The sequence below is a fragment of the Pelmatolapia mariae genome, linkage group LG12 (genome assembly GCF_036321145.2).
Source record: "Pelmatolapia mariae isolate MD_Pm_ZW linkage group LG12, Pm_UMD_F_2, whole genome shotgun sequence".
Lineage (NCBI taxonomy): Eukaryota > Metazoa > Chordata > Actinopteri > Cichliformes > Cichlidae > Pelmatolapia > Pelmatolapia mariae.
Window position 1 is genome coordinate 15026274 of NC_086237.1, and position 25218 is coordinate 15051491.

At 40.3% G+C, this 25218-nt stretch overlaps 1 protein-coding gene across 4 annotated transcripts in view; it reads right to left on the bottom strand.

Moving 5' to 3' along the window:
• Window positions 1-25218, bottom strand: part of ncor2 (nuclear receptor corepressor 2) — a 92616-nt gene that overhangs the window by 30336 nt on the left and 37062 nt on the right. For all 4 annotated transcript variants that reach the window (XM_063490280.1, XM_063490278.1, XM_063490279.1 and 1 more), the window contains exons 6-16: window positions 20883-20996; window positions 14953-15009; window positions 13158-13210; window positions 9299-9365; window positions 8093-8265; window positions 7800-7893; window positions 5257-5435; window positions 4533-4587; window positions 4345-4443; window positions 2570-2703; window positions 702-862 (exon numbers count right to left, since the gene is read on the bottom strand). In XM_063490280.1, the coding sequence (XP_063346350.1) occupies window positions 702-862; window positions 2570-2703; window positions 4345-4443; window positions 4533-4587; window positions 5257-5435; window positions 7800-7893; window positions 8093-8265; window positions 9299-9365; window positions 13158-13210; window positions 14953-15009; window positions 20883-20996 (1186 nt within the window). The remainder of the gene's footprint in view (window positions 1-701; window positions 863-2569; window positions 2704-4344; window positions 4444-4532; window positions 4588-5256; window positions 5436-7799; window positions 7894-8092; window positions 8266-9298; window positions 9366-13157; window positions 13211-14952; window positions 15010-20882; window positions 20997-25218) is intronic.

Consider the following 25218-nt stretch of genomic DNA (forward strand, 5'->3'; position numbering starts at 1 on the left):
CTGCAGCATGTATGCACAAATGCTGAAACATCAAAAATGCCATCCTAGCCTGAAGCTAGTTTGTCTGTGTGTGCACAGCTTACACACCATCTGTTAGAACATGAAACAGAGCTAAGCAGGGGGACAGTGCTGACACACAGTCCTTTATTAATAGTTCATCTTTTGCCAATAGGATTTTGTGTGCGTACCTAATGCTGCCACATTTTAAACCCATTACGATTTCTTTTTATGCTGTTTGAGTGACAGTGAGGCAAAAGTAATGAGTTTAAGACTGAATAAGACAACACGAATAACAGACAAAGGATCAACAGTGCACTCTTGTGGTACGGGACCAAAGGCCACAACTAGATCAAAGGTGACCAAACTCTGTGCTGAGTGATGATGGCAAATATTTATCTGTAAAGATTCTCTCTTGTTCAATTGCTGTTAACAAATGCACACAATTTATTCCTGCATGCCATCTTAATCTTTTACATCCAGTTAAAAATTATAGGGTTAATTTAGAATGATTTTGTAATAAAGTATGTCATTACATCTGTATATAAGTTCAATAGCAATTTTATCATGCCGTTTACCTACACTGTTTTCTAAGGCTACAGAGTTCAGCGTGGCTTAAGTCATATGATAATTTGTTTTTTTAACACTGAAAGAAGAGAGAGGAGAAATCTGCACCAATTTGCTGCAATGCAAGAGATACTAACCGAGCTCATTGTTGAGTGGCGGTGCTGAGGTCTCCTCTGCTTCGCTGGTCATAGAGCGGGTTATACGGCCCTTGCGGCGTCCCTGGCTATTGGCTGTTCGTCGACCCTTGATAGCCACGGGAGGCTCTTTGTCCTCTGCATCTTCTCCAGAGGTGTCGTCCCTGTATTTGGAAAATGTCAACAAAGTCAGCAAGAGAATGCACCGGGTTGCTGAATGTTCAGGTCTATTAAACGGGACATTAATTTCTGGGCAGCACTGTGAGGCACTGATAATAGTCTTTTAAAGAAAAAAAACAAAACAAAACAAAGGTAGGGTGGGGGTATGATTCAACAGCATAATGGCTTCAGTCTAACTGAAATCAAGTGTTTTATTGCAGAAGATCAGACTACAAGCAAGATCTGTGGTGAGTTTTGTGCAGGCAAAGTTCTGCATCACAAAATGATGACTCAAGATTAAAAAAAAAAGTGGTTCCAAATATTCATCAGGGATATAGATTTTATTTAATATTTATTGGGACTATAATAATTTCTGAAAAAACAAAAAATAATGCAAATGATAGGATGCAAATATCGAACAAACAGGAGCTGTGACACATTTCAATACTACAACGCTAAAAAACAGCAGGACCAAGAAAAAGCATCTCACTGAAGTAACACTGGGAAATTGTGGTACATTATTCAATATGTGGACAGAGAAGCAGGTAAATGAAACTAATGCACTGTTTTCTGATATGCAAAAATAATGACCTTATATGTCTGATGCAATTACTTGCGTGGGTATACTGTCCCAATCCTGGACACGGACATGTTTGTCCAAATGAGGATGGGCAATAATACCTCAGAATGAAACAAACTTAAAATCAAAAATTTGAACGTGTATGCAGACGCTGCTTTTTCCATTCTTTTTATTTCCAGGATAATTTATCGAGTGTCTGCACAATGGCATGCCAGGAGACAGCCACTGAATTTGAACCTTCTGCTCCTCCATTCATCTTCCCCCAGCTCCATTAATCTTGCTGAGGGGAGCTGGTGGCACACTAAATATAGGCAAGCCAGCTGTGCCAGGGGTGACAGGCAGGCAGCGGGGTGTGCTGGGAGTCACGGAGTCCCCTGGCCTCGCCTCAGAGCAGGCAGGCACCCGGCAACGCTTCATCATCATCATCCTCCTGCAGTCTGACACATCTGCAAATATGACCTACCATTGCTTGAAACTGCTAGAGTGTACACTCTCAGCTGACAACATAATATAGTGCCTAAATACACACGCAGAGGGCTGGATTTATCTAATAATTTTCAGGCAACAGAATGCAATGAAATTCCTACTGTTTCTGCCTCATTCAGTGGCACCGTGCCTAAAAACACCCCCTCCTTCAACACTGCACCCAGCTAGGTTAATTACACTGCTTATTTTCCTCACCAAAAACAACTCAGACTAACAAAATAAGCACAGAGTTTTAAAAATGAGACTTGGCGCTATTTGCAAAGGGATGAACGTAAACAGGAAAACAGCTGCTCTACTAGGGAGAGCAAATGGAAGCTCAAAATTGCTGTAGGTGGAAAGTCTGGCTGGAGGTGAGGGAGAAAGAGCTCAAGGGTTACATAATGATTGCATTTCCAGATCAACTCCCAATAGCCAAAAATTACCCCTACTCCATTTCCTGCATCCTGACATGGAACAATTCGAAAAATTGTGACTTGGAGAAAAAGATCAAGTAAGAAAAATTACTCCAGCTGTATGGGTTCACCCACTCAACTCCATCTTTTCTTTGAGCTGTCAGTGTGCTCTCAAATTTAAAGCTCACAGTGCTAAAGCTTGCTTGGATAGTTTTGACTTGTTTTTTTTTTTTAAATTATTAATGGCAACTCACTTCATTCCATCTTCCTTGTCTTCAGTGTCATTTTTCTCTTCATCCCGCTCTGCCTCCTTCTCTTTCTCCTCCTTCTCCTTGTCTTCCTGGCTGTTCCGGTTCACTTGTTGCTGCTGCTGCTGCTGCTGACCGTGCTGTGAGGAAAAAAAACACAACAATGAGGTGCCGTATTACAAAGATAATCCCAAGTAGTTTGGCAAAGACAAACAACCCAAAAATCTCCTGCAATTTGCACATCTTTGACGCACACGCTTCAGTGTGCAAATGCAGAGGCATTCAGATTTTGTCAAAATCCTGTGCATCCTGCCCATCAGATTAATATAAAAAGAAGCAGTCGGTGGTTAACAGCTTTACTTGAGTAGATTACTCCAGTATCTTTCTAGCATTACAAACCACAATTTATCTTCTCCGATTTCATGCATGTTCTGCTTGCTTCCAAACAGCGAATGACTTAGCAATTTTGGTGGCAGAACTCAAGTCTGAGACTTTCCAGCCGACGGTGTCAGGCTGGCTTTTGTGGTGGTGGTGTTTTTTTATTGTTTTTTTAAACACAGAATATGAAACCAAAAAAAAGAAATTCCACTCTTCCTCATTTCTAAAACCTTGCTTTCTTTTATTGTTTTTTCAAATGCATCTCACTTTACCTAAATGAAGATTTAAGCAGCTTCAATTTTAGCATAGGCAAAACCAAAGAGGATGCGAAAGTTCCGAAATTACAGCAGCACATTTCTTGCTCCTGAAGCACCCAGAACCACTTCCTCAGCAGTTTCCTGCCTGTCTGGGCTTTTATGGTTAGAGTTCACAGCACTGACACGCAGCTCGACCTAAAACCATAAATACTGCTTAACAATGATCAGTCGGCTCTTCATCAAGAATTAAGATCTCATATTCTCTTTCTGAGGTATTTGCAGTATCATTCTGAGCAAATGCTCACCCAAACCATGTAAACAATGTGTATCTCTGTAATATAGACATATTTTCAGTAGCTCCTGACAACCAAACAACGATTGGCAAAATCTTACTTAGCATTTGTTGTTAGGGAGGGACAAGAGCAAATTTAAAAATGCACCTTTCACACAGAGAAGCTAATTCTTTTTTCTCCATTTGCACAGCATCCCTAATGTCCTCTCCCGCTCTGTGAAATTAATAATGATCTCAACACAACACTACAATACTTAGAAAAAGATTGGACTCTGTGAAGCTGGAAAGACATTAACATTTATATTAAGTCTTTTCCTATTATATTTTCTCCTCTCCCCAAAAATAATCTGTTACCATTTGGAGCCATCCTGATGTATAGCAATGCACTTTCTGTTCCTCCTCTGCAGATACCTCCCTCTGTGACTGTGAGCTGTAAATGCTAGCTGCTAATCAAGAGATATGGCGCAAAGTGCCTGGTAATAAGCAGTTTCTTCAGGAAAGATGACATGGTTTGCTCATAAACATACGAAAAGGTCGCCCTACATGTGCCATTTCATTAGTGTCACCATGAAGTTAGCACCTGAGGTTAGATACATTATAACAGAGTTCATTAGGAGCAGAAATAACGTCACCCTACTACAGAAAAATGGTTTAAAACGGTGAGATGATGATTGTGTTTACAACGGACATATTATCAGCCTCATTCTGAGTTGATTTTAAAGGGACTGAAGTCTTTCAGTGTGCCATATTTACACATAAAGTGCCCCATGTGCTCTACACAAAAACAATCTTATCTCAACTCAATCACAATGCAGAGAATCTATCAGAAGTGTAAGCCTCAAAGATGAAAATACCTGGCTTCTTCCTCTGCGTCGGTAGTTCCTTCGCACAATGTTCTTGTAGTTCTCATTCTTTTTGGTCAAGTAGTAAAAGAGCACACACTCTGCCACCGTCTGAAACATGAAACAAATGTCATTTCTTATGCCTTGAAAAAAGGGAATGAAACAAAAACAAAGGAGAGGAGAGGGAGAAAAAAGTATACCTTTCTCTCTAGAAAAGATGCAATCAGACTAAAGTTTTTGGGGTGCTGGATGAACCTGTGGAAGCACAACAAAGGCAACAGAATGAATCCAAAATAATGGTAATTTCTGGAAAGTCACAAAATACCACGAAGAGAGTGCCTGGGGGTGGGATGACGTCAGCGATCACACAGAAAGAAAATGAGAATTTATGACTCAGCTTACCTAAAAAAAATAAAACAAAAAGAACAGAAAAAAGGAGAAAAACAAAAACACTGCTTTAAATCTAAAATCTATTACATAAATAAATATTTCAATAAATAAATAATACCGGTTACTTAGTATTTCTTTTAGATCAGTATTGTTAGAAGAAGAAGCTGAAGTTTGTGTGGGGCCAAACTTTAAAGTTGACGATTTTACAGCACGGGTTTGATTTGGCTGCCTGAACCGCCTCTTCTCAATTCTCACGAAAGAGGAAGATTCACTTCCTTACCAACAACTCCCTGACCCTTTCTCGGTCACACATGTTTCACAGGGAGTAAAAGACGCAGTTCACCATGTTATATAAAAAGCAAGTCTCAGGAAATTTTATGAAAGTAAGAGCTGAACTGAAAGTTAATACAGCATCTGAAAACAGAATAAACCTGTAAAGATGAAGGAAAACCTACAGTCTGGTCATATGCTGTGCTGTGGGTGTCCAACAGCTTCTGTTTCTAGATGTGTTATTATCAAAGGAAAGGAGCTTACTTCTCTCTGAACGTGTCCTTCTCTTGATCGCTCCACATATTCATAACCTGCCGGTCCTTGTACACCTTCATGGGGTCGCCCATCAACCCATTCATGTTGATGAACTTGATGCGTTGCTGCTCAGCGTCAAACAGCATAGGAGGGATGACTGCCAGCTGTCGCATTTGCTTCTCTGTGTTCTAGTGTCCAAGCGTGCCACAAACCCACACAAGACAGAGAAATTAACATCCTGGAGTGAGTGGGCTGGTCTCCAGAGAGAGACATACAGCCAAGTGCTAATGCAGACATGCACTCTCTTAAAAAGTTGTGTGGTAGCACATGATGTTTGAAGCATTTGGAAAACAAGCACAGAATTTCAGTGTGATTTGGTGACTCAGCAGGCTCTGTTATGCTAGGTCTAATAGCAGCTCTCCTTCACAGACTTATTTCCCATCTCTCAATTATTTGCAACGTAACAAAGAACCAAAACCTCAGGACTGGTTTGTAAATGAAAAGCACTGTCTTGTCATCAGCTTTCCAAAGACTGAAGGGTTGCAGTCTAATCGACTGACAATAAGTAATCATGACACTGTCAGGAATAAGTACGAGTTTTTGTGCATATTTTTGTGTGTTAGAGTCCCGACTTCAGTTTAGTAGATGAAGCTTGTGGTGAGAAGGAGGAGGATGACGTTTTATCTATATGCCAGTCACGTTGTGTCTTTCCTTTGTGCTTTCACTTCTTTGGTGAGGGGGACCCTGTCTCAGATGATAAAACATAGGTGTGATCCTTCATATCTCGAGTCTGAAGGTACAGACATGAATTAAAATTTGCATTCATGGCACTTTTCTCCTCTACCTTTGGTGTACTTTGTATGTGACTGGTCTGTGATATTTTCAGTGACTATATTTTCAATTTGAAAATACACTTTGAGAACTGAATTTCATTTCAATTGGAGTAATTATTAGCTTTTGTACTTTAAATGCCCCACGACACTTGGTTTAGTAGATCTGATGTCTAGTCTTTTTTTTTTTTGTCTTTTTTTTTTCTTAAATGTCAAAATATTTTTAATGCTCAAACTCTTTCCAAAACCTGCAAATCTCCAGGCAGTTACTCAACTGTGATTTTGAAGACCAAGCTAAAGTTCCCCATTTTCTACCTGAAGGTTTAGATTCATCACAGAACAATTACACAGAGTGTAACGGGCAAGAACTATGATTACTGTAGCTAAAGCTATGGCTCAACTGTGCAGATTACACAGTACATAAAGCAAAGAGAAACGAGGGAAGACTACAAGTGAGAGAGCCAGTAGAAACTGCCAGAAACTCCTAAAGCCTTTGAGAGCATTCCAGCTGAAAGCAGCTGTGCTAGCTTCTGGGTTGTGGTGGCCTCAAAGGTATAGTTGGTCGTTTTTTTAAAAATACACAGGAGCGGGTGCTGGTTTGTGGAATCTGACATGTTACCCTGCTATCTCGAATACGGTGGCTGTGATGAACATTGTCGTTCTGCCTAACTGCATTTATCCATGTGGCTAGAGACTGGTCACATACAAAGTGCACCAAAGGTAGAGGAGAAAAGTGCCACGAAGGCAAATTTTAATTTATGCCTGCCAAAAAAGTGAAAACACAAAGAAAGACAGCATGCCTGGCATCTAGATAAAACGTCATCCTCTTCCTCACCACAAGCTTCATCTCCTGAACCGAAGTCAGGACTCTAAAGACGTGTTTATTCCTGACAATGTCGCGATTATTTATTGTCAGTCAATTAGACATGCAACCCTCCAATCACTGGAAAGCTGATGACAAGACAATCATAGCCGAAGCAAACCAAACATTTCCCACTGTAGCGTTTTCACATTTAAAGCGTTTTCACATTTAAATTCACCTAACAAAACACAAGTTGACTTATATTGAAGTCAGAGCAAATGCATCATTTATGTCAGCATCTCTGGCACTGCTCTGTCAGTGAATCAGTTTGAATTATGACAGAGAGTAAGGAAACAAGGAGGAACTGCTAGTGATCTGCTCAGATGAAATGCTGCAGGCAACAGCACACCCCTGACTTCTCAGCAAGGTAACCAGCTTTCACTTTACAGCAAGTTTCTGTTCAAAGACTCACGTCGTGTGTTTCAAAAAACAAACAAAACAAAAAGATGATTGTTCAGCATGATGATAGGAAAGGCCAATTACTGACAGATTTTCTGGTCCTTTTTTCTCTTTGTACACCTATAACTGTGTGAGGTGCAGCATTAAACTGGTATCAGTACTGCCACCAGTAACTGCAGGTGTCACCAAAAAAAGAGCAATAAAAAACATCCAAAGTGCAGTGAACCTAAAATGCTACACATCAATATTTGGCCTGAGCTGCACTTGCCTTTAAACCAGCGGCAATTAACATATAGACAATTTTTAAGCTCACAAACTTCACATATTTAATATGAAATAGGTGAACGCTCACATATACAGATTTACATATTAAGGCATATCACATTTCTCCCAACTTACAAATACAAGATACACATGAAGACCAAGTCTAGGGGCTAAGCCACTTTAAGAGAAGAGCTTACCTCATGCTCTGATATTCCATCAATGATTTCAGAGACTTCATGTTCACTGCGAGCTGCAGATGAGGTCAGCCCACTCCCTCGCTGCCCAACACGGCTACAAAAAGGAAAAAAGAAGACCCGTTCATTCAAATCTACCCACACATTGCTGTCAGTGAGCTACCTACATCACATGATGAAACAAATCCACGTTAACGCTTTACAAGGGCAGCAGTAATAAGGCAACAAATCAAACTGATTGAGTCTGTTACATTAACAGTGTCTGTTGTGCCGGTGGGGAAAACAAATCATCCCACCTCTGCATTCGCTCCTGCAGCTCTCTTTGCTTGCGGATCTCTGGGAACTGTTTCTCGTAGTACTCCCGCACCTTGCTCTCCTTGGCTCTGCGCCGTGGGTTGTTTTCAATGCGCTCCACCTTCTTCTCCCAAGCTTCCATTAGCTGGTCATAGCGCTGGCAAAACTTCTGTTCCTGAAGGATCACAGAAACAAAACGAGCTCAGTCTAATGTGGATCTATTTAAATATGATCCTTATGCCATATTGGATTTGAACTAGGAGGAGTATTACATTTGAGAAGATGCATTTCCTGAAGATTTGACAGGAAACCTTAAAACACACGGCAACCCTCAAAGAACAAAATGATTTTTCACATTACGTCTCCTGGGTGTATCCTACCATGCAACCCTGTGTGTTCAGAGGGGGCAAAGTGACGTGTTGGTATTCTATGAGGAGTCTAGCCTCGAGTCAAATCTCCGGCAGACGGCAGCCAACTGTTTTTCCCAGCATCCTCACAGGCAGGCTGTAAAGCAGGCCATTAACCCTGGTGGAGACACGACCCTCGGCGGGCTCATAAATTACAATGTAACGTCTCCCTTCACTTTGCCCACAAGGAGCTCCTCACTTTGAGAAGAGTGGACACTGTGACACTGATGAGGTGCTGCACTTGAACCTTTTTTTTCCTTACATCAACTTACAATACAGAATATGCTGTGACAGAGTTCCTCTGGCACTGACAGAGATTAGATGCTACTTTCTCATCATATATTTTTTACTTTTGGATACACGCAAATGTCAGTAAAAAATAATGATTTCCTGTCAAGTCAGTTGATTTTACAATGGCTGCCTGGCTCTAGCATCAGAACTCACCCCATTGATCTCAGCTTTATTTATAGTCGTGCTCTTTAGCTCAGTCTTACTCAGGCCCTGGCAGGCTGGAGCATGGAGTAACTCTGTACACTGCTCATTACAGTGATTGGCTGACAGTGAATTCAAAATTATACTTTCAGATGACAACATAGTTTTATTTTTTTTGGTTGGTTTTGAAAGCAATTGTTTCCCAAGAGCACAGTGCAAGTACCAACAGCAGATCATACCCACAGCCCTTTTCTTTGGTATGCCTAAAATGGCCACGCACTTCAAGGAGCAGCTGGCCCACTTTCACACTAGTCATCCGTCACGGGCTAAGACCAGCAGAGAGTCAAAAATGTGAAGTTCTATACTTACCCACTGCTTACGAGCATGATTTCTCCTTTTGAAGTATAAGATGAGCTTCTTCCTCATCGCCTGGTTTCTAAGAGGAGAAAACAGAGGGCAGAAGGACGGGAATAAAAGAATAAGGTGAGAACATGTGAGGGGGATCCAATCATTATCAGACACTGCTCTGGCTTTCATCATATTTCTCTCACATAATAGAGCCAAGTCTATGATGTCCTCAAGATCCTCAGGTACATTTTCTATTATTTCAGGAGCTTCTGTGCAGCACTTTTCTCAATACATCAATAACCACATACACACACTCTCTCTCAGACTCTCACATAAACACAAACAATGCCTGTCCTTGTATGCCACCGCTCGATAAACTCAAACTTGCTTCTGGGTGGAAAGGACAGCGAGGGGAGCCAAACTTATAAAACTTGTCTGTGCTGGGAACAGCCAGCCACAGAGCTTCAAATAAAGGTCAGGGCCAGTAATCTCCTTAGGCAGCCACTCAGTTTGTCTCTTTCTTTGCTGCAAGACAGAGTTTTATTCCTGACACTTAATCTGTCACTTGTAAGGTCACGTTCCCCACTGATTAATGTAATCTTATTCTACATTAGTCACTTCAGCTGAGCCGCAGGGTCCTTCAGGTCATGGACAAGGACGGAAAACTAGGAAGTGGGCTAACAGGGGTGTATGACTCTTGTGAAAATTTAAAGATAGCACGATAGCATTCAGTAAGCAGAGATAAATGCTGACGATGGCCCTGCTCGCATTCCCAACTTTTTATCTGCAGTACCAAAACCAAGTCAGATCTACAGAGCCTCAACCCCCAACCTACAAAAACACTCCCACGCACACACACATACAAACACAGACACATGTTGAGCTGTGGCATTGCAGCAGGGTTGAGGAAAGATAAAAGCTGCCAAATCCAGCTAGATAGTGTAGATGTCCACACAGTGTGGCCTATAATGGATGAGAACTAACTCACTATGGCAAAAACAGGACTGATAGATTAAGCTCTTTAAGGACAGAGATGGCTTTGTCCTCTAGACACCAGATGGCAAAGGGAAAGATTAGCAGCCCTGAACACTTACAAAAGGTTTCCTTTGTCCTGCTGTAAGCCGGTGCCATTTCTGAGATATTGGAGAACACTGTAATTTGGCATTATACCTCTAAAACATGACGGCTGAAAGACGCATTATATGCAAAATTGTGACAGATGTTCTACAGTGGTGCCACCACACTAAGAAAAAAAAAACTTTTCAAACCTCATAATTAGAATTTGCCGTTACAGTAAACTGCATACACAAAGGATATCTGTAAATGTCCTTTGGACACTACTACTACTGTGTGATGATACACTGAGATGATGAACTAGGATGGAGACAGAGCTCCACAGAGATACTGCTAGTCGCCTATCCCAACATGAATACCAAGGTTATCAAACCAGTTAACAAAACAAAGGAGTCAATTGTGCAGGCTCAAAGCGACACACTGGTATTTAATAACATAAACACGAAGAGAGTGAAGACAGTTTTCAGTTAATTGCTTTGAGGCAATAATACTGATCAAACGATGAAGGGATCAAAAGGGGTGAAGACAGCAGTGTGCGGGTAAGAGGTCAGACACATCTTGTGGTGCGCCACTGCCCAAACTACAGTGCCAACGGTGCAGGCGAGCCACTACACCCTCCCAGAGTCGTTTGATGTCCCTCACTGTGAATTACAGTCCTTAAAAGATTACAGATGGACATAAGCTATATTGACAGACATGGCAGTGCCACACAGGATTGTATACTTTCTGCTCCTCTCTTATTCCAGTAGGCATTTTTTTGTGTTTGCTTGTGTTTTTAACCCCTTAGCCTCCCCATTGTTACACACATTAATTCCATCAAGTCTCACTACTTAGCTTATCTCACATCCCCCTCTGAAATGTCATTGTTTGTGGTCTGCCAATGGGTAAAGGATAGTTGAAATATGGGATGTGGTGGAAAGCAGCTAGTTTCTCACACTGCAATATAAAACCAATGCAGGGATTAATGGCTGCTAAGGTTACCAAGTATCAATCGCTGGAATTATAATAAAAACAAAAACAAAGGCTGAGTTAACAGAATATAACAGGAATTGCCTTGTGTAGACCTGATTTACATTATGTAGGTGTTGTTGCTCTTAACGTTTTACTATCATGGTTTCAAATTCCTTGTATACACTGACTACACATCAATCAGTCGCAACATTAAAACTAGCTCCTGAGTCTTCTGCACCTCTTCCTTGTGCTGCTGAAGCAGTTCTGACCTGCCAAGGGGGGTGACTCCCCAGGACTTTAGCAGCAGATCCTTAATATCCAATAAGTTGCAAAGGAGACCTTTTGCAGTGAGATCAGCAGGGTGAAATGTTAACCAGTTAGCAGCTGGTAAGGCAACAACTACAACAACAAGACCGAGGACACTATGATTGGAGTTGTGTGTTACGTTTCATAATAATATATCTGGAAAGGAGAAGTATGAATTGACACTACGTCCATGGTTTAAAGAACTCAATTTGAACATAATTTGAACAAAAAACTATTTTCTTTATATGTTACCAAGTATAAAGGGAGTCATTAACCCTTAACAGATGTCTCTACCAGCAAACTGCAGGTCCTGGTGCCACTGATGATGGTTTCCAAAAGCTTGAATAACAAATCCTTTGTGCCTACATTACCAGTATATGCCAGTCGACACCAAAAGACAGGAACCAGTCAACCATAGAAACTTATATTCCTCCGCTTTGGTCTCTGTGGCCTTTTGACTTTCTTGTAATCCGGATTCAGCTTCATAATTTTTCTCAGTACATTGTGTCGCTGTGTGTGGTTACCACAGGCTGCAAGCTGACAGGAAATGCAAGCAAATGTTTTTACATCTCTCTTGACAAGTGAATTTGCACTCCATTTCCTCCATACCATAAAACTGACTTTTGTTCTTTGTTTTTTTTAAACACAGGTTTCTGCCAGAGGGCTGTGTATGGTTAGTTTTGATTCAAGAAGATAAACTTCTTCTTGAATCAAAACCCAACCATACACTTAGGTAGGTCAAAGGTTTGTGCTGTGCTAGAAGCAAGACTATCGTCCCTATTTCTTAAAGTGCCGACACACACAGACACAAAAAAGGGATATTAGGTAATTAGAACAATGTATACGTTTTTCTGGTCTGAAAGCATCTAATGTTTTGGTAGGTCAAAGCAAAATCCAGTTTTCCCAGATGAACACTGTTTTCACCAGGTCTTCTCCTTCCAATCTCTTTGCTAATTTGGGAAAAAGTGGCCCTAAACATCCACATGATGTAAAAGAAATCATTATTTAGAAGAGAACACCCTGCACTGTTGAAGGATCCAGTTCTGACACCGATGTTCACCATTTAGGACAGAGGTCAACAGCAGCAGTTCTTCAATCCCATGTGCATCAACACACACTGACTACCGATGACCTTATCGCTAATTCACCAGTTGTTGACCCACTTTCAGTGGGCGGTCTTTGCCAAAATCACTTGGATCTTTAAAGCTGCCTTTTTCTCCTTCCTCTTTGTGTTCACTCACAGCTTAATTTATTCTATTGCTTGACAGGTGCAGTTGTAACAAAAAGACACAAAAAACACAACACTGACACAAAAAAATTAATCTGTCAGTGGGTTTAGCGCTTTGGCTAATCGGTGTACATCTTTAAATACATCCGTTTGTAATTAATTTATATAAAAACATGTCCATCAAGAGCTCTACAGTGACATTTATCCCACAGGAGGTCCCATGTCAGTTAACTTATTCAATACGTTACACTTGTACTTTAGTGTTTGTGTATAAAAGACTTGGTGATGAGAGTGTGCAGGCATATATAATGACAGACTCACATTTTGATGTTTTCATGGTACTGCTTGGTATCAGATGGCTGGTTGTACAGAGGCTGGATTGGAGGGAAAAAAAGCTGATGAACAGAAAGCCATTTTTTTCCAACTGTATAACAGATAAAACAAAGGTCATATGTCACTTTTCCTTCCAACATGTCATGAATATGACTCTCACATTACAGCAAAAAAAAAATAAAAAATAAAAATAAAATATGACCAAGAGTTAACCTCTTAAACCCCAGGGTTTTTCCTGAGGTTACTGCTCGAAAATAAAATGTCCAAAATAAATATAGTATGTCTCTGCATACACTCTGGATAAACAATCTTAGTATCAAAACAAAGCTAAAACTTGTGAGACCTTATCAGAGGTGTAAATATAGGTGTCAAAGTAACTGAGGATGGAAGAAAAAAATATATATATATTTTTAAGAAAATATGAAAAAAAAGACCTTTGAAAATATGCTGCAGTATACAAAACTCCAGAAAATCATGAATCACCATATGGATATTATATGTGTAATAGTTGCAATGCTGCGGAAGTGAAACTGAGAAAAGTTGCCGAGGTTTTAGTGAAGACATAGCCAGGCGTTTTGCAATTTGGCACAGTGAGTGAAAATTGAAATTTCTTAGGTATTAACAGCATTAACTTTCTTTACATGCCTAAAGATTTCTTGTATTTGAATATTTTCTGAAGAATTACCCACATACACGTGCATAATGGGCCTTCAATGAATGTAATGGATAGTCCTTGGGCCTGAAAATTCTGAGGGGCAGTAACTTTGGCTTCTATTGGCCGATTTGCATGACTGAGCCCTCCTTTTAATCATTTGAGCCAATAGGATCACAGTAACATCACAATCTTTACATCAACCCCACCAATCAGAAATTGCAGGGCGAGAAATACAAGTGAACGCAAAAAGCACAACACTTACCATTGTTAAATTCAATCTCTGTAACTGTCGGAAAATGGCAACGTTTTGGCAGGAAACGGTCTGAGGCATTGTGGGAGATTTTCAGGAAATGAGACATATCCACGATTTTTAAAGTTTTAGTATAAAAAAAGCAAAGGTAAGGCTGAATTCATGTTACAGTTTTCAAAAGTGAAATATGATTTCGGTCTTCTTTTGTTGCTGGTTCAGTGAATTTTGCTTAGCGCGTGATGAAAGTTGCAGTTTTGGGATCTATGCGATATCAGCTTTTAGAAATTTATTATTTAAGGGTTTCAAGAGGTTAGCAAGACTGACACAAAGCTGTGACTGACAGAAGACCGATAACATGATATAATTCAATCCAGCGAACTCACTCATAAAACAAATAACCTAGGGATAGTATTTTGCGTGGGCTCTTGAATAGGCTCATATAAAAAAAAAAAAAACTTAAAAAGCCAAGTGGACACACTCAGTGTGCTACTATGCATGTGGGAGTAAGATGTATGGACAGCCAGATGGACACACATAGTATATTAGGATGTAGAAGAAAAAAAACATAGTAGTCTGGAAATGTATAAAGGAGCAGAAGTACTCATTTCAATACGACTGCTAGAACAAGCAACATGCGAGTCATTTTATTTAAAATTAAATATTTAACATACCACCTAATGGAGCTTTAAGGTAGCAAACAAATGTTTTCACTTCATTATTTTTAACCTAAGAACTGAGGCCATGATGTGATCAGACTTGTTCCTCTCCCCTAAGCATCCTTTATCCCTCTAATGTGACCTTGTGAAAAAACACAGGGGAGGAGGAGGGAAGGGAAATGCAAAAACTGACTTGTGAGATAAAATAAAGTCTCTACTCACCAGCTCTACCCTGGGTCCCAGTCCCTCCAGTATCCTGTGAGCTTCTTCTGCCTTTTTCTAGTGAGCAAAGATAAACACAAGTAGAACATTAGCCGGCCGCCTGCACCTCTGCCATCACCACGGCAACGCAATGAACATGTTAACTTGATCACTAAGGCTACACCACTGCTTGCCGGCTGGATGGAGAGATGGATGCGTTGACTATTATTAGAGCTTTTAACTGAAGCTGGGCCACAGCTCCTTGCCTCAGCACCCTCTCCCCTTTCTCTCTCTCTCGCTCAGATAAAAAAAATAAAAGATTACTCACCACCCCTGAGCAGAGAGGTAAGAGAGGAAGAGCAGGCGGGCAGGAAAGCAAGTGGGAGTGGAACAAAAAGTGAGTGGGAGAGAAAGAGCAGAAAAAAAACAGAAGAGAAAAAAAACACAAGGAACAAGGAGGGGTGGGGGCTACAAGGCTTTGGTACTTATCTAATAAGAGACATCTGATGAAAGACAGAGAAAGCTCTCACCCCAAGCTACCTACAGCCATCAACCCCTTAAAAAACAAAATTCCTGGTCCAGGGACCATAAAACAAGAGAGGAGGGGTGTTGGGGCATGAAGCTGGGCAGTTAAAAAAAGGAAAAAAAGAAAAAAAGGAGGGGGGGAACAAAAAACAAACAAACAAACAAACAAACAAACAAAAAAGAAAACACACACACACACACACCCATCTCGGGGTGACCTCTCTGCTGCTCTGCTCCTCCATACATTTATATTTAGCTCCCTCCACTAGACAAATGTTGCAAGCAGTGGCCCAGACTGCTCCTCTCAGTGCTTTTTCATGCTTTCCGTCATTCCACTATGTAAGCTTAATCAAACAGACCCTCCTTGGTGGCACGCTGCACGCTCCGTTTCACATCTCAGTTCATTTTCCTCAATGATCAATCTAAACTGCCTGGGCTTCAGCTCTTTTTCCATTAGTACTACCTCGACGCGACTTGAGGTGGTACGACACGTCTCGACTTGTTTTCCATTACAATCGACTACCGCCTAAGGTGGCGTGGGGTCTTTATAGCAACGCGTCTGAACGTCCCGTGACGTCATTTGTATGCGACAAGAACACGACAACTAGGGCGGCCTGCGGCATATTTCAGACTCGTGTCCACCGTGTTGTTTCCGTGTAGCCATTTCCCTTGTCGCCTGGTTTTAAAAATGGCGGTTTCAATTGTCGTGAAGCAGAAGCTCTAATGACTCATCACGTGATGCCTCTGACTAGCCAATTGGTGGCACACAGTTTTTTGATGTCATATTTTCCAGTCGCCCTGGATCACTTGGAACCGCGGTCGAGTAGGTACCCAAAAAAAGCATATATGGTATCAGGTGTTATCACGTAATGGAAAACCCTAAAACCCCAAGTAGGTACTAATGGGAAAGGGCTATTACAGGCAGGATGGCAGTATAAAACAAAGAAGGGTGGTGGATGGAGAGGAGCATGTGGGAGAAGTGGGTGGGTGTGTGATGAAGCCTACACGCTTCACCTCCCACCATGTTTTTTCACTGTAGAGGTAACAAAGGAGGTGTTTGGGGACCTTCTCCTAAGTTTATACAAGACTCATGCAAACAGACTTGAAAGTGAGACCCCAGAGAAGCTCAGCACAGCTCAGCTTCAGTCAACACAGGCTGACAAGTAGGTCACCTGAGAGGGAATCCAAATGACACAGCTCCTACCTTTAAAACTACCGTGCATTTCCTCCTACTATGAATGCAAGCAGAAGCACTGATGCTTTACATATGCACAGCATACATATCTTTCAAATGCAAATACTGTATCGGGATGTTATTATTCTTCCTTCAGTCTGATTAGAGTTTTTCCTCATTCCTGTTGCTCGTCACCAGTGAGTAGGTGTAACAGGCTGCAGAGTGTTGCCTCAGAGAGCTTGCTCACTACAGAAGCAGTTAATGAGCAGCAATTATTAAAAGCAGCCTTTCATCCTCGGGGGAATAGGGAGACTCAAGGATTTATATTCATTTCCTGGCTGTGACACTTTAAGCGAATTTGAGAACAAGACTGCGTGATTTCTGACCTCAAACCGCTTGAAACACACATTCAGATGAAAATACTTGAAATGGCATGTTCAGAGATAAAGAGTGAGGAGGGGGAGCAGACAAGACTATTCTGCTTATTTCATGAGGGAGGGACGATGCTTTTAATAACTGCTCTCTCGATCCATGACTACCACACATAGCCCATCACACAACCGAAGCGGAGAAGCTGGCTCCATTATTTCAATCACACTCCCCTGTGGTAGCACACTGGACTTAAGGTCTGCGCAGTTGTAAATCAACTATTTTCTCCAGCAGGTCATAAGCTCAAACTAAAACTACAACAGTGTGTTTTTTTGTTTTGGGGGTTTTTTTGTAATGTGACTACAATCACAGACCTGTGAAACTCCCATTAGGGGGAAAAAAGAAAAACAAAAAACAGGTACGAAAAGACAGCAAAGCCTAGAGGGCAAACTTAACACAGAATAATGAAAGAATTTAGCATAGCTCAATGCAATTTTGATAAGCCAGTGTAACACAGGATCTTTTTTCCTGTTGTGTTTTGTGTCCGTGTCCTAAATATGAGAAGAGTGAAGCTGAGCTGAGCCTTCCCCAGAGTTTGATAAAGGGCTGTCAGCAGAAATGAGGCTGTAACCCTGCATGAGAAAGCTGGTGATGCAGAGCGTAGAAGGAACAAATGACAACACAAAGACATGAGCTCAAAAGGGTACACGGAGGCTGAAGTAATAATAGACAGATGCTTAAATACACACACCTGTGTGTGGCGACATGTTAAAATACATACTCAAGGTGGTGTTCAGCACACACCTATCAGTGATTATTTTTGTTTGAAATTGGGTATAGCACCAAAGCTGAGGGACATAAAGGATGCAAGTTATTTTGCAACCTCTATAAAAAAAAAAATAAATAAAAAAAAATAAAAAAAAAAAAAAAAGCAAACATTTGAGGCTATATCATTTGCTTTAAAAAATTAGGGTGCACAAGCTCTAACTTATAGTGATGCTGTGACTGACCACTAATACATGTCGAGCTTATCCTGTAAGGACAGACAGAACAGTCAACCACACAACAATAGGTCTCCACAGCTCGGTGTGCTTTGAGAAGTTTGAGTGCATTAAAAAAAATAAAATATACGCTCCAGGAGCCGTTGAGTCAGATGTTGCCAGGCGTAAAAGATTTCTATCTAGAACAGGCCATTTACTGTTAACGGTTGTCTGCAAAAAAAGATGGGGCTGTACAAGTTATTCTAAGATTTCCTGGCGTTTCTAGAAGCTACCGTACACCTTGAAGTGTATTATCACCTCTGGGCTGAGTAGAGTTTACACTCATTCACATGTAGTATTTAAAACCAAGCTAGAAAAAACTGTTTTCTCTGAGCATGATATCTTTACTGCCTCAGATCACAATACCTGGATTCATTTTATATCTTACTGTATTATGTTAAATTTCAGTTTTCTAAGACCATCATCTTTATATTTTAATTATTATCTTGAATAAAGGTGAAATTCTCTTTTGAGAAAAAAGTTGAAATGTGGAGATTCCAGTTGTTGTTTCAAGACAAACTGCCACGGCTCCTATACCCTCTAAACAATGCCTTGTGTAGTTGAGTTAGTGAAATCTTACATCATTTTCCGTTTTAGTTACAAGGAAATTTCTCTTTTAGCACATAAAGACAGTATAAAGACACTGAAAAGATGGTGCAGAAAGTTGCATCTGGCCAGAAGGGAAATAAGCCAGACTTAAAAATTTGGCTTGATTTGTAAAATATGAAATAGCAAGGATATCGATGGTCACACCCTTGTGCAATAAAAAGGATGCATGTTGTATCACAAGATAAGACAGCTGTCCAATCTGTTTTACTGTTTTACTAAATCATCATGACCAGGCATTTTGTAGAAGGTATAGAAGCTGTCTGGAATCTCTACATTTCCACTTTTTAGCTAAAATAGTATTTTGACTTCAATTTTGACTTTATTCTCAAAACATAGAATAATTTCTTAATATGACCCTAAGAATCCTGCATAGAGAGGAAGAACAAATGTAAAACTAGAAAAAAAAATTTAAAAAAAAGCTCTTTTTTAGAAAGTGAGGGTGGAGCAAAAGCAAGTTGGAGGGTCGGCAGTAGGCCAAAGTACATCAAGTCAGTGAGAGGGAAGTGGGAAGTGTTACAGAGGTAACGCTACAAGTGAGCCATTTGTACACATCCAGATAACTCTTAAGCAATGTCCTGCTATTTCGCAGAAATGCTTTGAGTCGGCTGTGCCTGATGACAGTAAGAGTTGTGAAGGACAAGCCCAGCTCTCCTAAAAGGGCTTTTAATGCCATTTGTGGCCATGAACTAGCAGAAAATGATTGTTCTCTAAAAACCAAGCTTCTGCATAAAAACAAAACCTGAAGGCAAAAAGATGACGCAAAAATGTTCTGCTCTGCAGTCAGATCCAGGACACACAATACCAAGATTTGTCGGTTTGTTTTTTGTGTAACGGTCCGACATACTGCCTTTAGCCAAAGGCAAGGACATAAAACGTAGCTGTAAAAGACGTAGGCTATGACCAACACGTCACTTTGTGCTACTGGAGCCTCCATACACGGACTCTGAATAACACAGAATGGATGACCCTACACTGACATGCCCATGATGATTCAAAACAAGCACAGATAGAAAAAGTGTCCCTGAACTGGTGATCTTTTTTTTTTTTTTTGGAATGACATTTAGTCAGGGTTAAAACTTTACACCTTTCCAATCGATTCTTCATTTTTGGTGCCTTGAATGTGCCAGAAATGTTGACAATATTGAAATTTGCTTTGTTAGCAAGCAAGTAGTTGTTTACCTGTTCCTAAACCCAGCTTCTTTGCCTGAATCTGGGGGCACAGTGAAATGAAAGGAGGACTTCCCTTCTTAAAAGGCCACTTTATTAAAAATAAATAAATAAATAATAAAAATAAAAATGGAGGTGCAAACCTCCTTCCAACCACTAGAGGGACCGAGAGCACAGAGAATCACTTCAAATATAGACTTGTGTACACAACATATAATTCTCTGCAGCACATAATTATTGCCTTGATTTGGGCTTTTCAAATAAATAAATAAATAAATAAATAAATAAATAAATAAGACTGGCCACATTTTCTAATGAATTTTTTATTTTTGCTTTATTTTTCTTTTTGGAAAAAATTGAGAATTTGCATAAACAGACCTGCATAAAAGACACAAGTGCATTTGTATCATTTCCTGATATGTGTATGTTTTTTGTTTGTTTGGGTTTTTTTGCATGCGTACACCTGTGATTCATCATACTTCATATGCTGACCTTTAGGAACTCGTTCTGCCTTGCCTGACATTAAAGACTAGAGAACAGGTATGAGATGCATCTGTGACACTCACCGTCTCTGTTACACAATTTAGGGTTGGGCTTTTTTTCAAGAATTTAATCAAATAAGGTATTTAAAAATGACAGATCACAATGAAAAGAAAAAAAAACATTCTTGCAGACTGTATAAACCCACCATGAGCAACACACACTTGATTATGGTGTAAGTGTATTAATGAAAATCACAAAAGTACTATGCACTACTTGTATGTTATGCGGTTTCTTCAAAGCTACACCTGCTGTGCAATTTAGATTAGCTTACAGAAACTATTTTCAAACTCTGAGCAGCTTCTCATCTCTGACATTAGAACAAAATTAGCATACATCACGCATCAGAGAATGTTCAAAGGGCAGCACAACTTAATTTAGGGGCTTATTGTGCACCAGCCAAAAACCACCCAAACATGAGGAAATGTGTGCCCTCCTCCACTATTATTTACTTGTGCTGATAAATATAGTCAAAATGAAGTGAAACTATTTCAAATGCAAGGTGTGCGTGCGTGAATTCCACTGACCCTGTTCTCATCGTAGATGATCTGCACCAGGCTGCGGTGCTTGGCCTCACTTGGTGGTGGCGAGATGGGTCGCTCTGGCTCATGGGGCTTTGCGGCCTCCTCCTCCAGCTGTTGCTGTAACGTGCGTGTAAACAAAGATGACAGTTAATGCTTAAAATAGGGCCCTGGACTTCAAGGAAGACCTGTGGCTCACAGGTTTCTGCTGTGAGGTTAGACAGTGTGCATTAGATCAGCTGTCCTTCTCTAGCTCTCCAACAGGGACAGCATTAACTGGCCTATTTACTGTAATAGCTATTAGCTCCCCAGGGTCTAGTTAATCAAAGAGTTACCAAAACAGCTTGTAAACAGAGCCAATGCCTGGTGTGTAGCTTGAACATCCATTGACTAAAAAAAAAGAAAAAAAAAAAAAAAAAGAGAGAGAGACAGACAGAAAAGAGAGAAATAATGACATGAACATGTGGAAAAACAACACCAGACAAATACTGGAACAGAGGAAGTTCTTTAACCTACTAGTCATCTTGGCAGATGACCAAGCTTTACTTGTGATTACACTACAGAACCAGAGGACTTAAGGAAACTACTGTGGAGCATTTTGGCATTCAGAAAGAAGCTAAACAGTTTATAGAAAGAAAAGCAGAAATCATAAATGGAAAAAGCAAAGTGTAAATGCAACCAAAGGCTTTAGACTGGGACTGGGGGACTGTGCATTCTACCCATATGTGGAAGAGGCTAAATGGACCAGTCAGGATAATTAATCCGCCCACACTTTATGACACCAATATGCAGCATGTGGACACAGCCACTTCCTTCTGACTTTGAAAACGGAAGGCGACGATGAGCTTAAACCTATTAAAACACTTTTGGACACTTAAAACGTGACACAGAAAGCTGGAGCTTAACACATTCACTTTTAAATAGGACATGCTGCATATGTAGAATCTACCTATGAACAACCGTTAACCTTCTTATTATTCAGCAGTGCCAGTCATCAAAGTGTGTCTAACAGGGATTTGCTAGTTAGCAAGAAATTAACCGTTAGCCTGTTCTTAATCTCCAAATACTTAAAATTACCTAATTAAATTATCCAATCACAATTTAGTTTTCTGTCCTCCTTGTGAGATATGTTAGGTAGTGCTTAAACTCTGAACTACTAAACCATAAGAACAGGTATCCAAATTAAACTTGTATCAACAGATGAGAAGCAAGGTGGAGAAAAATCTGATTACAAGGACTGTTGCATTTAATTTACTGCTTCTTTTCAATCGCTACATTGAAAGAGTCAGACCCAAGGACAGACTTTCAGTAAAAGCTTGACAAAAATCTAATTCAGCGGCAAGTATATTCTGATATTTATAAGAAACTCAACTTAAAAAGCATCAAAAGTCTTAATCAGGTAAATGTAAGACCCAACTATCCCCCCCCCCGTTTACAGTAATAACAGAGCTATTCACCTCTAGCTAAAAAGGAAATGTGCATTTCAAACACTGCGCATGAAATACATTGACAAATATCACAAAACTATCAGCACAAATCTAACAGAATTAAGTACGTACTAAAAGGAAAAACATGTTTCTCTCTTATTACAGCAGGCAGGAAACTAACATTTCTGACACCCTCTCAAAGAGGTGACAAGTCTATAAAAGACACAAAAGAGAGCTGAGATCTCACTTCCTGTTTACCTTATTTCAATAAGATTCAGTCTATGGGTCTGAAAGCTGGAGACAGAAACTGGAGAAGAGTACTCAGCTATAACTAACTATCTGGAAGAATAGACCAAGTGCTGCTGAGCAAACAACGTGTCTATCAGTTAAGTCAGCCACATTCCCCTCCCCACCCACCCCACTCCTCCTTCTGATCTCCTGACAGGGGCTTCAGAAAGGGGGAAAGGCAGCCTCCAGAGGATCTACTTGAGAGGAGTATAAGATGGATCATCTTTTGCCATTATAGCCCTGGATAAGAATCTGGTGAGGCAAACAGACATCCCCACAGAGAGCCCCCTTCCCTGTTCAAACCCACCATGAAGTAAAATAAAATAAAACATCCATCCTGAGCTTGGCTGACATGAATCATGCTGGCTGTAACCTAAACCTTAACAACCACCCATTCACCAACTCTGCCAAAACCTTTTAATAAAGTTTTAGCATGCCACCTAATTAGTCCAGATGTTTTAATGCTCGAAGAGAGCCGGACTGTAAAAATATCCATAAAAAATACTGTGTGTATTAAGCGACGATGATGAGGGGAGGGATCCTGATTTATGCTGGTGAGCAGCAGAGTTTAGATTCTCCATCATTTAAAAAGGTTCAACACCAAGGTTGAAATCCAATAGCTGGCTTCATTTTGGTTCTTGTGGTAATTTGAAAAAAAAAGGGAGAAAGGGGGCAGTTCTCAGTTTCAGCAGTCGTGTTGTTCATGCCAGCAAATTTTACGGCAATAGTTGATTTATGTTAGTGTGGCAAAAACAGGACAAACTAAAGGACATGTTGTGATGAGATTACATCAGCTGTGACACCAATGAGGTCTCAGACCACCCTCATCTCTGATGTCAGAGCCATCATTTTACTGTCAGCTTGACTGCGTTACTTACAGCGCTGTGCAAAAGTTTTGAGCCACTCTCATTTCTGTATTTCTTCCTTCCAACCCAGACTTTCTTGTATTTCTTTTTATTGAAGTACTGTTGAGCAATAGCTCTCCAGGCTTTCTAAGGGTCTTTCAATTTGCTGCTTTTTCACTCCTGCTACTTAGCACAGACCTATGAATCACTCAAGCAGAAACAAGGAACTTAACTCAATGGATGAACCAGGATTGTGTCACACCTACAACTTTGCAAAGAACCAATTTTAAGAACATATTTAGTCAGTTTGTTACCAGCAGCCAGTTTGTCAAACATAAAATTGTATTTTCTGCACAAAAAACTATTAAGTAAAAGTTCGACATTACCCAGCAGTGTGCCTTTTAAAAACTGGAGGAAACCAGACAGCAATGCAAAATCATTTTAACACAACAGAAGAGCTTTTAATGTCCTTCAAGAAGCCTAGAGAACTATTGCTGAAGACTACTTAAAGTAGAAAGCCTGCCTAAAAGAGTTCAGACTGTGTTGAAGAATAAATGTGGTCAAGCTTGTTTGAGTTGTACAAACTCTCTTTGCGTCATATACTTTCCATGCATGTTTTCATGTTTCAATAAATCCTACACATCTTTCCTATTTTCATAACAAAATATGAAAAAGTGAGCGGTGAATAAAGGCGTTTACACACTACTATAAACAGAAACCACAGACACGTAAACATATAAACATCTGGCAAAGTACTCTAACCTATTTTGTGGTAGCTCTCGTTACAGCAGGTGTCTCCGGGAGTACATGTGACACACTTTCACAGGGTGAAAACCGTACCCTACACAAACTATCACATGTATGTTGAAGGAACAATTTCAGTAAAAAGAACAAGCTTGGCCATACAATTTCATCACTGATCATGGAAGGAGGCCAAAGGGGAAGTGGTGTGGTCAGCATACAAGTGGTGCAGACAAACACAAAACCTCACCATAGTCTCACTCCTTCCCGTATACATTTTCAACTTACTTTTGTCCCAAATTAAATAGTGAAGAGAACTACGCCTGGCGTAGTTTGTGTACATAATCACTGCACACCAAGCAAAAAACAGCTACAAGCTCAAACGTGGTGATTACAACACAGCAAAGACTATTTAAGACTTTATTGCTTTGATGCCAACTGAAGCCTGGCAGGGAAAGTCACACTGGAAAACCAATTATTTCAAACAAACACGACAGTACACTAAGAAAACTCAACACAGGCGTATGCAAGTGCTGGCAACGTCTTCTACAAGCACGACAAACAGTTCAGTACTACTTTTTTTTTTTTTTTCCTTTTTTTTTCCCCTTACCCAATTTCAGTGTGATTTATTAGCATGAATGCAGGATGACTGGACATGAATGACATCACAGCAGTTTCTACTGAACTTCTACGCACAAAATATCTCACGCACACAACTGATTATGTGTAGAATGTTTAACTTAACTCACATGGATATTGAAAAAATTTAAAGACTCAAAATGAGTTTTCCCAAAATCTTTAAATGGTTATAGAATTTTCTTTAAATGAAAGCAGAAATGTCTGCCCCCTGTGATTATCATGCCAACTAATGTGCTTAAAATATTTCCAGGGTTGCTGTGACAGCAGAAGCAGCAAAAGAAAGAGATAGCTAATGAAGAAAGAAGTAGGTTATGAGGAGGAGGAAAAGGAAGAGGACAGCAGCCAATATGCTGTTTTGGGAGCTAGAAGAGCAGGTAAGAGCGACATGCACACGGCAACCCA